Here is a 14,164-nt window from a genome sequence, read left to right on the forward strand (position 1 = left end):
AAAGCCCTACTTACATGTCCAACCTTTGTCCATGTACCTTGGAACATACAGTTTAGTTTGTGTTCAAGCAATGTGGATGTTTGTTCCCTATCCATAGAAGCTTTGCCTGTCAATGAAAAATCCCCTGGCTGTGAATGAACTCCCTGTGTTAGTTTGTGAAAATGGCTGTCTCTTCTTAGTGAAATAAAAATCAGAAAGGATGTGCATCTTTGGTAGAGCAAAACAGCAGCAACAAAACCGGATGTCGGTACTGTAAAGTCTTTAATTACAAAAGAATTGACATGTCTGTGTGTATGAGAGAGTACTACAGTACTTTACAGTTGTGTTCAGTCTCTTGGTTTCAGAAATAGGTATGGATTTCTGTCAGCCAAACAGAAGTGCAAGGTTATGTGAAAAAAACAACCTTTCAGAGAAAGCTGTGTTGTTTGCAAATAAGGAGCACCATTGGCTTTGTGAAGGCTTTTCATGCATTGACTATATTTGGTTCGCAGCAATGTGAAGCCTGGCACTTTCATATGCTATTTCATTATGGCTGCATGCAGTGGACCACCTTCTGGATTATTATGTTGCAGCACATAATTGCCAGCTGCAGAACACTTCAAACATACAGAAGAATGAGGCTTTCCTTTTGGCTTTTTAAAAAAAGATTCAGCATACTAATCTTAGAGTACACACTTTCCTATTACATATTCATTGCTTCAATTAAAAATAACCCTTTCTGATGCATTATGTATAAAGTGCCAGTTATTTAGCATGCAATCATCTATTTGGTTACGACAAGAGACAGATGTCGGTGTGCTTTTTCACTGAACTGCATTCAGATTCTCTGTTGCTTTCAATCTCAGTTCCAAGTATTCTCTCTCTTTCCCCCCCGCCCCTCAAATGCTTCCGAAATTCCATCCCATGAGTGCTTCTTCAGGGGAAGGAATATCAAGACAGGTCTTTTCCCCTAGATCATATTTAAATTTTCAGGAACCTGAGCTGAAGTTGCACTGTGTTTTTGGGCAGCACTAAATGCCAATTGTACAATGTTATATTTCTGTAAGGTTTTTCAGTAAAGGCTTTTTTAACTTAAGAGTTAAAAAAATAAATCCTTTAAAGCTTTTCAGTTATATTTGAAAGAACTTTAAAACTTTTTCTGGGAGCACAACCTTGTTATGTTTTGATTTCAGTTGTACAAAGCATTACCCCTTGTACAAATGAATTTTTTATTGCTCTTCTGAAAGACTGTGTTGAGAAGCTGTGTCTTCCAATGCCATGTCCTCTTGGCTGGCTCTTCTACATTCCAGCATGTGGCTCATCAGAAGAGCATGAGTTGTTCCAAGATCCCTTCGTTGTCTGGATTCAGTGGCATCAGTTGCTTCATAATCCTCAGATAACTGCTTTTAAAAGAAAGTGAGATAGTGTCATCGGTGTCTTAAAGGATATCTCATATCAAGGGTGAGGTTCCAAAGGACTGTGTGCAGCCTTCTGCATGGGCAACACAGGGCTCTTCAGGCCCATGTTCTCACCTCAACCCTTCATGCCTGCAGAAAAGCTACCCTTGGAGGCCTCAGCATCCTCTGCAAAGGCAACCCATGCAGCAAGAGGAGCTACAGCAGGAAGGGGAAATCAACAGCATTCCTGGGCGCCCATGGAAGCACTTTAGCTATGTGCAAAGGACTCTCTAGATTCTGGCCAAGATGTAGATTCTGGGCTGGGATGTTTCCTCAGTCCCAGCTGCTGGGGCCCAACAATGATCAACAGAAGGGCTGTGGCACTGCATGCTACATAACAATATCTGATAGGGCTTTTGCAGGGATGAAGCAGAGAAAGCGGCAGTGTTGGCAGCAATCCCCTAAATAGCTTCTTAAGTGCTACTACTATATTTATTGAATTTCTGGTTGCTTTTTAATGGAAAATTGGGGTGAGAATGCTGTTAGCTCTACCCTGTTTGCTAAATATATGCTGTTGCTTTAGCTGCAGTAGCAAAAAAAACACACTGTTGTCACCACTGCAACTACAGCAGACCTGTAGTATGAGACTGCCGATATGTTCCTTAGGAAAATATCATATGTCTTATTTGAGAGGACAGCTTTGATACTTCCATTTTCCTTTTAGAATATTTCACTACTTTGTTTCCATTGGTAATGCAAACTGATGTAATACTCCCAACGGAGCAGTTGCCAAACTGCTCTTAGTCTAAAGTCTTTATTGCTTAAGCATCATGGACAGCTTTAAAATGGCAGGGCAAACATTTGCATGGACTACTAATGGAAGACTTGGCTGAATGACTCAACAGAACAAGTCAATCAGTTAAAACTTTTTGGTCCATCTTACCCGTGTAGTCTCCTGTATAGTACGGCTTGCTGCTCGAGCAGATGGGCCCATTGCAATGTTAACGCTGCTGGATGACTGAGTATCTGTGGTGTTTCCTCCATCAGCAGCTGAGAGCCCAGAAATTACCAAAGCACTTGAGAAGCTTCTCTTGCCAAACAAAAGGCTGAGCGTAGAACTGGTGGAAGAGGCCAGGCTAGACCGGAGCATCACACCAGCTCTCTCCTGAACAGTAAGATGGCCCAGAGTGGGGATGGCAGGAGTGTGGGAGAACACAGAGGTTGCAGAATTGTGGAAGGAGAGCTGGCTGCCAGAACGCCCTTGGGCAATTTCATGGGCAGAAATGGAAGTCTGGATGAAGTGGTGGTGACTTTCTAAGATTGGACCAGAATGACTTGAACGAGGGGGCCTCTGATTTAAGGCAGCATGTGTCTGAACAGACTGACTCCTGAATTTTCTTCTGCCTTGAAGAGAGAGAGAGAGAGAGAGAGAGAGAGAATTATTTCTGGAAATTATGTCTCCAATGATACCCCTCAAAACATACTGTCTCTATCCAATTAGTGCACAGTAGGAAGTACCACGTGCTACATAGATTCAAGGATAACAATTTAATAAGTGTGTTTATCCTGCAGTTCCAAAGAACCTTTAGGGATACAGAAAATTATATCCCTGTTGATAACCTGGCTGACTTGTAGGTGACATTGTTCAACCTACCTATCCCAGTGCAAATTTGTGCTAAAACACCCAATACATTTACAACAAATCTTGTGCTTTCTTGCAAGTAAATCCCACTGATTTCAATGAGACTAACTTCCAATTAAGTACCCTTAAGTACTGCAGTTTAGTAAAAGAATAGTCTATTAGAAAATGGCCACAACTCAACCCATTGGCCCTGATCTAGAAAAAATTACACTTAAGCTCTGCACTGTGTTGTCTAACTTTAAGTATTGATTTGAATGGATAGGACTTGAGCAGGATTAAGGGCGCAATCTTATACATGTTTAGACAGAAAAAAGTCCTACAACTCCCAGCGTTCCCCAGCCAGCCATGCTGTAGCACTTTTTTCTGTCTAAACATGCATAGGATTGCGCCCTAACATTCTCTGGAATGGGGACATGGAAATCAGTACACTTATGTAGGCATAATTCTGTATTGGACTGTGACCTATGTAATCTTTAATCTGAGAAGATTTCTGATGTGGTCTTACCAGCACCTATTTACTAGTTTATTCAATATTAAACATGGACCTGAGGTGGGAAGAATATAGGAACAGAGTTTGGGGGTCACCAAAACCAGGCAAAAAGCATCAGTTATGAACTTTACTATGTCTGTATTCATACAACCATGGAACAAAAGAAGGTTAAACAGAATTCACTGGCCAATCACAGAGAGGCCTGAGAATGTGGTGGATCTTTGTTGCTGGTATTGAAAGCAGTACTGAGATGACCTATTTTAAAAACCCCAGTGCCTTGCCTTACCCTTTACATTGTCTTTATAACTGCAGAGAAGCCCAACATTTCCCTTTAGAGTCCCTTGGCAGTATTCACTGAATCGGGAAGAAGTTAACTGAGCAGTAGGAGTTATTTAACTGTAGTATCTGGATTTCTTTCTTCTTCCATATGACTTGTTCAGACAATAAACAAACAAGCCGTGAATGCACAGAACATCTGCTTGAGCAAACACTCCATAATAGACACAATAGGCACCTTACAGGTACCACTTGCTGTCGCTCCGTGTAGTTTTTATACCTGGTTTCGACAGCAACATTTAGGCATGCTGGGAATCTGTTATTCAGACAACCAAGTTTTTTTTAACACCTTTATTACTATAGACTTGTTGACTAGTAAACTTATTGTCAGATATACTAATTTGCTTTCTAGGGGTTCTATGGATCATCTTTTCTTTTTCAGTAACAGAAAAATTTGATCAGCAATTCCAGGAGCCCCCATGCTACAGCAATGTGAACATGGTGTTTGCACTGACACAGGAAACCAGTTTGGTGTAGCAGCTACAGTGCTGGACTTGGCTGAGTGACACCTGGGTTCAAGCCTCCATCAGTCTTGAAGCTCACCGAGGTTTATGTGCGTGTGTTATTTCTCTGCCAACCCTACCTGACAGGCTTGTTGTGGGAATAAAACTTGAGGAACCTCATAGGTATTACTTGGAGCTCCTTACCAGTATCTCCTCCATTCTGCCTGCTCTTTAATTCTGTGCCATGCAAAAGCTTTGTGTGAGATGCTGCCATGATGCAGCTCTAATATAGGGCATTAGCACACAGCTGTGCCAGCGCACCTAGATCCGCTTGTGAGGCTAGCACAAAGGCACAGGTTGAAATATGATGATGCTAGTACAGCAGCTCAAGGACTGAGCTGGGGCAGAAGATTTTAGAGGCTTAACTGCAATGGGGATCTTCCCTGCTGTCTAAAGAAGGAATTCTTGAGTGTGCACCATTTACTTACAAGTCCTAAAATGGGAGAGACTGGCTGACATTATAACAGAACAATCCAAGTAACAGAGGTCATTCATTTTCATTTTTAGAATGAAACGCTGTAAAACTGTAAAGTGAAACATAGCATAATCTACAAAACATTAAAACTAGTTGATCTGAATTAAGGGGCATGATTATATTGTAAAGCTGTGAGACTTTGTGGCGTTTGACTTCGTATGTGTAATTTTACTGATAACATTGGAAATTTGGTGACTGACCAGTGGATATTGGGAATCTGCATTAAGTTATTGTAAGCAGCCATTGATCTAAGTCAAAATGTAAAAACGATGCATGTGTTTTTGGATATTTATCAGAGAAACCAACGATTCTCAGTATTTCCTGGTAAATGTTAACAATCTCCAATTCTGGACTTTCATCATCTCCCTCCCTCACTATGATTGATGAGTGCACAACTGTCTTCACATTCATAGCTGTACTTAATTTACTTCATATGTATTAAGCTCATATGAAATAATAATTATAGCTGATGTTGTGAGCCTGTTACACAAGCAATGCATTAGTAAATATTTCAACTTTTTCTGCTAAGAATAATAAAGAGCATATCACAAAAAGTGTATTTTCAGAAAGGCATGAGGAGCTCTGGCCCTGTGTAAAGGCCCCGTGATTCCTATTAAGTAAGTGCAAAGCTATTAATCCTTTGAACATATACCTTCAGATGTCTTTGCAGTTTAGAAGAAAGAGAATATTTAATTGTAAATTGTAATTAGAGGCAGCCTTTCACAACAAAGTGCTGCTTTAACAATATCCTTTTTTGAACATCACTTCCTTGAAGTTCAGGGTCTGGATTAAATTCTGTTTCTGGGTCTGTTAATTATTTTAAAGCTAATTTCTTTAAATAAAAAATGGAGCTACGAAGTGAGACAAGGGATTCTGGTAACGCTGATGCTCAGAATCAAAAGTGGCCAAACATCTGCTCACAATTTAAACTACTAAGCTGACCACTGTCCAAAAAATATGCATATTCATTTCAGTGGTTACAGTACTTTGCAGTAGACCACCCATATTTGCACATAAATAACTCAATCCCTGCAAACACTTAGGAGACAAAGGCTCTTCTGTACACTATCATAAAGACACTTTTTGGAGGCATCCAACCCACTCTGTGTGCCTGATTTTACTTGGCGGTCATAAACACTTAGAACTGGATTTTGCAGATGGAAAGAAACTGGCCAGTAAAATTAAGTATCAAATTAAGAAACTTTTAAACTCACTTGGGAATTTCATGATCATTACACTGCAATTAAGCCTGCCTTCCCAGTTATTGCAGGGCCAGTTTACAAGAGCAAAGAGGCATATTGTTTAGTCATCTGATCAAAGCAGCAGCAGCAGCTCTAATCTTACAGTTTTTATTTATGGTAAGATCCTTCCCAGCCTTGCCCATTAATGACAAGCACAAAAAGATCCAGCAAGTAATTACAGAACAAGTGGCCAGAACCCATCACAGAGTTAAACATGCTTAAATCTATTAATTTGGAAGGTGGAAGTAATCTGAAGGTCATCAAGTCCAACTTCCTACAAGTACAGGATCCCTTAGACTCGATCTTCCCTCTTCTTTCTAGCAGTCTTTTAGAAAATTTCAAAATTGGCCATTAGTCCCATCTCAGCAAGAGCATTGGTACACTGATGGTTCAGCAAGATGGCTCCTGAAACAGGAAACACCTCCTCTGGCAAGGTTTTTGAACTACTGTTATTATTGATGTGCAAGAACAGCCGTCCCCAATTCTTATCTGGCTAATCCATAAGAATTAGCAGTGATCAAGTGGGGATTGTCCCCTTCCTCTACCTGCATGTATGGTTTGCAAGTGATGAGTGCTCTGAATCCACATTCTGTAGTGCAGCAAAACCTGGAAATAGTTGACATCTGGAAGTTACCTTGTTCTCTGTCTTCATTTGTGTTCCACTGTGGCCATTTAAGATCATCCACATTTGCACAGTAGCTGCTCCACAACTGTGGAACTCCTCCCTCTCCAAAATCCAAACCTGAAAATTTCTCAGAACTACTGTAAAACATTGCTTAATGGACTTTTAATAGTCACAGTTAAGCAGATACAGGATTATCTGTATTGTGACAAGTGACTATGAGCAACAAAGCATAATGTTAATGTAACTAACTCTGCTTGGGGCCAGGTGATTTGCAGGATTCCCTCCTCTTATACGTTCCTACTCGGATGGTAAGATAATCTTCTGTGGCCCTTCTCCGGGTGCTCCCGCCAAATGAGGTGTAGTGGGTGGCTACTAGAGAGAGGCTTTTTAGTGGTGGCATCTCAGTTACAGAATGCCCTCCCCAGATAGGCTGGCCTGGTGCCTACGCTGTGGTCTTTTTGGCACTAAGTGCCAGTGAAGACCTTTTTTCTTTTTCGAGGCTTTTCAATCTTAACATTACTTACAGATCTTATAGATTTTTAGGATATTTGGGGAGTGTTAAGATCTGTGAAACTTTTGCTGCTGCTGTAAATTCTGTTGTATGTATGCTATCATTGCTGGCTTCATGCTGCATTAGATGTTATGGCTTTATTTTGGTATCTAATTGCTTTTTAAGTTTTATTGAAGGCTGCTAAGATAATTTTTGTTGTTGGGAGGCATATAAATACCACAAAACAAACAAAGATAAATATCTTAGTATGAATACCTGGGAACTGAGCGACTGGTAAAGACGTCTGCAGCTGGGGCATGCTGTTCCTTGTGTGCGGGGAGCTGCTGCTCTGGCTTGAATTATTAGCTGGGTTGCAGCTGGAAGAAGACCCATTTCTACTTGCTCCTTCCTCAAGGTTCCCTCCATTGTTGTGGCTTGGATGACAGTCCTTCCGCATCCTGTTTAAAAAGTAAGCAAACAAAGTAGGCCCTCAACACAGTCAGGCATACACACAGTCCCAAAGAGTGGTTTTACTCATGAATGCTTTTACATTTCTTTTGATGGATGAACACTAAACAAAAGAAAGCTGGGGACCTGGGTCAATAAAATCACATTTTTAGCAGTTGGTAAATTTGGCTCGGGCAAAACATAAGTGTGTTCTGGAAAGTAACAGTTAAATGGCTGCTCATGTTGGATGCCAAAAATCACTAGCATTTCTGAAATTTTCTCATATAATCAGTGCTCAGCTTGAGTTTTAATTATAAATCATAGAATAGTAGGGTTGGAAGGGGCCTACAAGACCACTGAGTCCAACCCCCTGCTCAATGCAGGAAGCCTGATTCCCAGGCAGTTGCCCATCCAAGTACTAACCAGGGCTGACCCTCCTTAGCTTCCAAGATCAGACGAGATCAGGTGCATCCAGGTCCTTGAGGATTAAATTTCTTGGTATCTTTAACAGATACATCTTGTTAGCTTCTTTGGCAGAGCGGGGAAGGAGGCTGCCATACGACACATTGGATGTGTCATACCAGCATTTCCGCCCTCCCCGCCCCGGAACACCCCCAGGAACGCCCCATTTCGGCCGCTCCGCGCTCCTCTTGTGAGCACGGGGCTTCTTTGTGCTGCCTGCAAGGCAGTGCGGGAGGGGGAGGAAGGTTGGTTCTCCAGGAACCGACCTTGGAGCACGGGCTCCAAGGTCACTTCCTGGAAATCAAGATATCCTATGGCTGTCTAGCTGCTGACTAGTGGCCATAGGATTGCTCCCTCCGTAACTTAGCTACCTAGGCATTCTGCCTGCCATTATCACCCTCATCCCCATACCCCAATTCCACTGGGAAATTAACTGCAAGTAAAATAGATTACACAAATTAGGCAGACTAACTTGATCAATTGATTGCATTGTAGTCATCATAGGAAAACATTTATTCAGCACCAACAGGAATGCTAACAGATGATTCTACACCATGGCAGTCCACTCAATCCAAATTACAAATAGTGTGACTTTAGGAAGGGAGGAGAAATGTGACCCATGGGATACTGCTGGGAAGTTGGAAGGGGTAGGGTTAGGGATGTCAGAGAATTTCTCCACGAATCTCGGGGAGGCTGAATGCCAGCGCATTCGGCCCCCTGAAATTGGTGGAGAAACGGTCTGCCCCCCCACCCCCGGGACGGGACTTACCTTGGTCGAATGTCCCTGGCGGTGGCGGTTCAGTGGCGGCGGCGGCGGCAGCGGCAGCCGGTCTTCTGACCGGCTGCCGCCGCTGCCATTTCCAAGTAAAAACAAAAACAAAAACAAGCAAACGTGATAGGCTACGTAAAGATTTACGTAGCCTATCATGGCTAGATTTTTAAAAAACACCGTGATAGGCTACGTAAATGTTTACATAGCCTATCACGGCTGACTTTGAAAAAGAAAAAAAAAAAGCGTGTATGCATTTGCGTACGCACTTTTTTTTTTTTTTTTTAATGTCAGCTGTGATAGGCTATGTAAACATTTACGTAGCCTATCATGACTGACTGCAGGGATGCAAACGGTGGCGGCTATGGCTGCCGCCATTTGCGTCCCGGCAGGAGACGACGTTTTGTGGCCGGAGGGACGGGGCGCCTCCCCTCCGGCCAGAATTTCGGGGGGAGGGACAGGCCACCTCCCCCCCCGGCCAGAATTTCAGGGGGAGGGACGGAGCGCCTCCCCCCCACCGCGAAGCAAGCTTCGGGATCAGGTAAGTGACTTTCGTCCATCCCTAGGTAGGGTATGGAAAAGGACTTGGAGCAGTGAAGAGTAAAACGTCTTCCACTGGTCATGAAGTATAGATACTTTGTCATAGTGGGCTTCTCTTAATAAGTAGCCTCCCAAATATAATGAAGGCAGAGAGTTCATTGGGCAAGGATGAATCTTGACCAGGATCACTGAAGTAAAGCAAAAGATATAAAACAGAGCCATGTGAATCCATATTGTGCTTTAATGCCTGAAAGGAAGAGCCCAGGAAAGCAGCAAAAACAGCAACAAGGCGCTGCTGAGTTTTCTTCCCAGAAGATCAGCACACAGCCCAGACGGCTAAGTGGAAGGGGAGGCAGGCAGACATATCAGTACTGTGTTTTCTGACCCAATTTTGGTGTATACAAGCCTTGTGTTGGAGTGATGGATTTCAGGAGAAGACAGCAATGAATGTGCCTACTTGGGGACCACCATGACATATTTTGAGGGTCCCCAAGGAATACCCATGCTCCTTAAAGTATCAGTTTAGTTCTCCCATCTGAATAGCACATCACAGTCTGTGCTTACCTAAGCCACTTGTTTCTGAACCACGTTTTGATGTTGTCCAGGCTTATGGGTCCACCCCAAACATTCTTTAGCTGCCTGTGAGTCCCTGTGTATGACGTGGTCAAAGGAGAAACATACATAGGGTATCCCAGGGGCTGGTCACATGAGGAATTAATTAAGTTCCGCAAAACCTGTTTGTTGTTCTGGATGCTGCCTCGCTCTGGGTTCCGATTGCGTAAAAATATCAGTTCCTGTTGCTGTCCAGCCCAGAGCCCTCTGACACATTCTTTGTTAACCTAAAAGCAAATAAAATGACAGTTCATGGAAAAACATCTCCGTGAGAAAACAAACAAATTCAGCTTGCAATCTTCCCGCTCCTTGCTTGGCAGAGCTGCTTACTGAAGGGCTGCCGACTGAAGACAATACACCAGTTCCGTAAGAAGCAGTGCTGGGCCTTAAGGGTTGGGGTTTTTTTGCTTGAAGACTCTGCCTTGTTTTTGTTTATTTAGCATTGTTGGAAATGCAGCTGCTGATATCTACACTGAGGCACAAAGAATGGTCTCCGAAGGGGCAGAAAACTTCACTGTTTGCCATCGGGGATGGGATATACACTGCTCCATGGAGGGTAAGTATACTGAGGTTTGTTTGTTTGTTTACAATATTTATATACCGCTCCATGTGAGAAGATTTTGGAGCAGTAAAACACCAGGTTAAAAAAGTTAAAACTTTTTTTAAAGGTTTATGTGGCACAGCGGCACATGCTGGTCTTGCTGGACAATTCTTTCATCTGCAACTTATTTATTTATTTTATTTATTTATTACATTTATATCCTGCCTTTTTTCCTCCTCAAGGAACCCAAGGTGGCTTACACAATCCTCCAGTTTATCCTCACAACAACAACCCTGTGAGGTGGGTTGGGCTGAGAGTCTGTGACTGGCCCAAAGTCACCCAGTGAGCTTCCATGTCTGAGTGGGGACTAGAACCCGGATCTCCCAACTCCTAGTCCAACACTCTAGCCACTACACCACACTGGCAACTTGTCCTCAATCATTCAAACAACCTTAAAAGGAGGACAGACAGCCAACAGAGCTCAGAAACCTGTAGATCAACATTGTCACCCAGAATGGGGGCTAAGTTCAGAGCAGAGAACTGGGTATGTACAAATGCCTGCCATTCACTTGAGAATCATGGATAGCCAAGCAAGTCATGCTTAATAGCAAGAGGAAAATGTACAGCGTTTATACCCCACCCTTTACCCTCAGGCTTTCAATATAAATTTAAGGCATGACACACAACGAATAAAAGAGAGGGAAAGAGGATATTTTTGTGTGTGTGTGTGTGTGTGTGTGTGTGTGTGTGTGTATGTGTATGTGTGTGTGTGTGTGTGTGTATATATATATATATATATATATATATATATATATATATATATATAATTGTTTTTAAAAGCCTATCTGAAGAGATGGTGAAGGCGTTTTCTTCCACTTCCTCTCCTGCTCACAGGGTACTTGGTTGGAATGGCCTCTGTGAGGGAAAAAGGGGCCCAGTCCCTGCTTGGTGAAACAGCAGCAGGAGCAACAGGTGGGGAAGGCAAGGATGATCGTTTGCCTCACTAGCTTTTTCCAGCTTCCAGGTGCTAACTCATAACTTACATGCATCAGTCACTAGGTGATGCTGGACCTAATTGCATCTGGGTTGGAGTCAGGAGCTTCTTGTGTCTTCTCTTCTCTGCTCTTTTCTGAGAGGGTTAATGAAGTTATTGTTCAGCTACCTGACTGGCATGTTCTCCAAGCCTTCCATGAAAAGGGGGCATATTTTTAATCAATCAAAAATTAAAATCTATTAATCTAATGTTATTGAAAAATTGTTGTTACCTACAAAAAAAATTGGCGTGCTATGGTCCATGGGGTCACGAAGAGTCGGACACGACTGAACGACTGAGCAACAACAACAAAAATTATGAAATGAAAAAAATTGACATTTCAAATAAAGCAATGTAACAGTGAAACAGAAAATTAGCAGGTGCAGTACCTTGATAACTTTGAAGCTCAAGTAGCTTTTGTGGAGCATAATAATTTTGTATTCATCTGTCCCTTCTTCAACCACATGCCTCAGAGTGAGCAGTTCTTCCTTGTTGGAGAGGACAGCGTTACGCCAGGCTGGGTCTCCTTCGTGGCAAATCACAACCTTTTCTTCAAATGACTGAATTGCCTCATAAAGAATGGCAGGTTCCTCATATTCATCGGGACAGGTAAACTGGTCCTGGTATTAAATGAAAGACATGGCTATGATCAGAAAGTTCTGTGATGAAGTTTGTCAGCGGCAGATGAAGTTTGTCAGCAGCAGTATATGCAATCACGTTCCCCAAGAGTTTTGTGAGAAAACTGTTTACTTCAGCTTGGAAAAGACTTCATTTGAGATTAACATGATTAGGGGAAACGGAGTTCGGAGCAGCTGTCACCTTCATCTTGCAGAAAAATAGAATTTACATCACGCTGAAATCAATGGCAAACCTCTCATGGAGTTAAATGGATCTGAAAGATTTCTCTTGAAAACTATTGGAAGGAAACCTTTTATGAGATGAATGCCTACTCTGAGTGTTAAACTGAGAGACACAAAAATACAAGAGCTACCTCAGTGTAGCAAATACTGTAAAACTGCACACATATTCACAATCTTAAAGGCATTCGACCCAAGACAGAGATGGGCTGAACCACTGGGTCCTGCTCTAGACATAGTTCAGTATTTTTCACCCAGATTCTGCGGAATATCTGTAAATGTCTTTCCAGATTCTAAAAGCTAGTTCTGCTGCCAAAATCTGCTGAATACTGCTAGCTCTGAGGCTTCACTGAGATTGTAAGCATCTGTATGTGCTTTTCTACATCTGCACCTGCATCGAGGCCTCCTGTAGCAAGATGCTGTGATGCTGTCTTTGCCCCTGGTCTGTTGCTTTAGACTTGTTCCACTGCCCGCACATCAGTTGGATTCTAGTTGTGTCTGGAAATCTCCATCTGAAGATCCAGAGTGTGCCAGTAGTAGATGACGCATTGAAAGGAACAGGATGAGAAACTTCAGTGCTCAGAGAATTGTCTGAAATGAACTGGCCTTAATCATGTACCCTTACTAATTTACAGTACAAGGCTGATAGATTAATTTGAAGGTTGAATAAGTAAGTGAGTTTGCAGGCAGCTAAAATGCTTAAGTCACTTAAAAATATGCTTGCTAGGAGTGCAGGATTCAACCCCTAGCAGATTAATGATTTTGTAAAATTTCATTTGTGTTCATTGGCCCATTTGTGAGAATTCTGGTCATCACTTTTGCACCAACTATATTCTTGGCACTCTAAAAATTATATTTAGACATATAAATACTACTGATAATAGTGCTGCTAGAGAAAATCATATAATGGGGAAAACTTGCCTGATGAAGCTTCAGTGACATTCTGATTGCAGGAGCAATGACTGTGTGTAATAGGTCCATATCTGCAAACACCCATTCATCTCTTGATGTGATTCGAAAATCTCCTTTGAACAAGGCATGAAGTCCGTGGAGGAAGGAATCTAAACTGTAGAATAATGACATTAGCTACTTGCAGACTTAATACCCATTACAGCAGTGCAAAATGTGTTTCTTCCCCACTCCCCCACAAGTGTGCATGCACACACACACACACACACACACACTCATGATCGTTGCAACCCAACACACAGTTATTTTCTGTTGATTTCAGTGCAAGTGTGCTGAACTGTGCACTTGACTGTGGCTTTTTAAACAGAGTGCAGATAGAGAGATTACACGAAAGACTGGGAGACACAAAATATTTGCTTAGACTACTGCTACAGACCAGACTTAAATATTTCCTTATTTATCACATTTCTATCCCAACCTGAGGGCCTTCTCCTTAGCGGCAATTGCGTGCCCAGCATCATTTCGGTAATCTCAGTCTAGTCCCTGTGGGGATATATGTTCTGCCTATGCCGGGAGGCACTCAAAGCCACCTACGCCACCTCTACCACCACCATCCCTGCCCCGGTCAGTTTCGTGGGGGGCGGAGGGGCTTGTGGAAGGCGCAGGAGGAGAGGGGCTGCACAACTTGTGTTTGTCTTGCTCCTGCCTGCAAGCACTCGATCAGGGGTGCTTGCCTTTGCGAGCTCCCCTAATCAAATATTTGCAACATCCCTACATACAGCTGAGAAAAAGCAGTCCTGGCTACCTTCCAGGAGC

At 42.6% G+C, this 14,164-nt stretch overlaps 1 protein-coding gene across 1 annotated transcript in view; it reads right to left on the reverse strand.

Moving 5' to 3' along the window:
• Positions 1-251: 251 nt before the first annotated feature.
• The window catches only part of PCNX2 (pecanex 2), a 164,135-nt gene continuing 150,222 nt past the window's right edge, over positions 252-14,164 (reverse strand). Inside the window, exons 29-34 of the mRNA XM_084828140.1 lie at positions 13,361-13,505; positions 11,972-12,202; positions 9,961-10,235; positions 7,455-7,636; positions 2,320-2,780; positions 252-1,382 (exon numbers count right to left, since the gene is read on the reverse strand). Of these exons, the coding sequence (XP_084684266.1) occupies positions 1,209-1,382; positions 2,320-2,780; positions 7,455-7,636; positions 9,961-10,235; positions 11,972-12,202; positions 13,361-13,505 (1,468 nt within the window). The 3' untranslated portion in view covers positions 252-1,208. The remainder of the gene's footprint in view (positions 1,383-2,319; positions 2,781-7,454; positions 7,637-9,960; positions 10,236-11,971; positions 12,203-13,360; positions 13,506-14,164) is intronic.

Source organism: Heloderma suspectum, chromosome 1 (genome assembly GCF_057233095.1).
Source record: "Heloderma suspectum isolate Gila_16-S chromosome 1, 16-S_ref, whole genome shotgun sequence".
In the NCBI taxonomy this organism is placed as follows: domain Eukaryota; kingdom Metazoa; phylum Chordata; class Lepidosauria; order Squamata; family Helodermatidae; genus Heloderma; species Heloderma suspectum.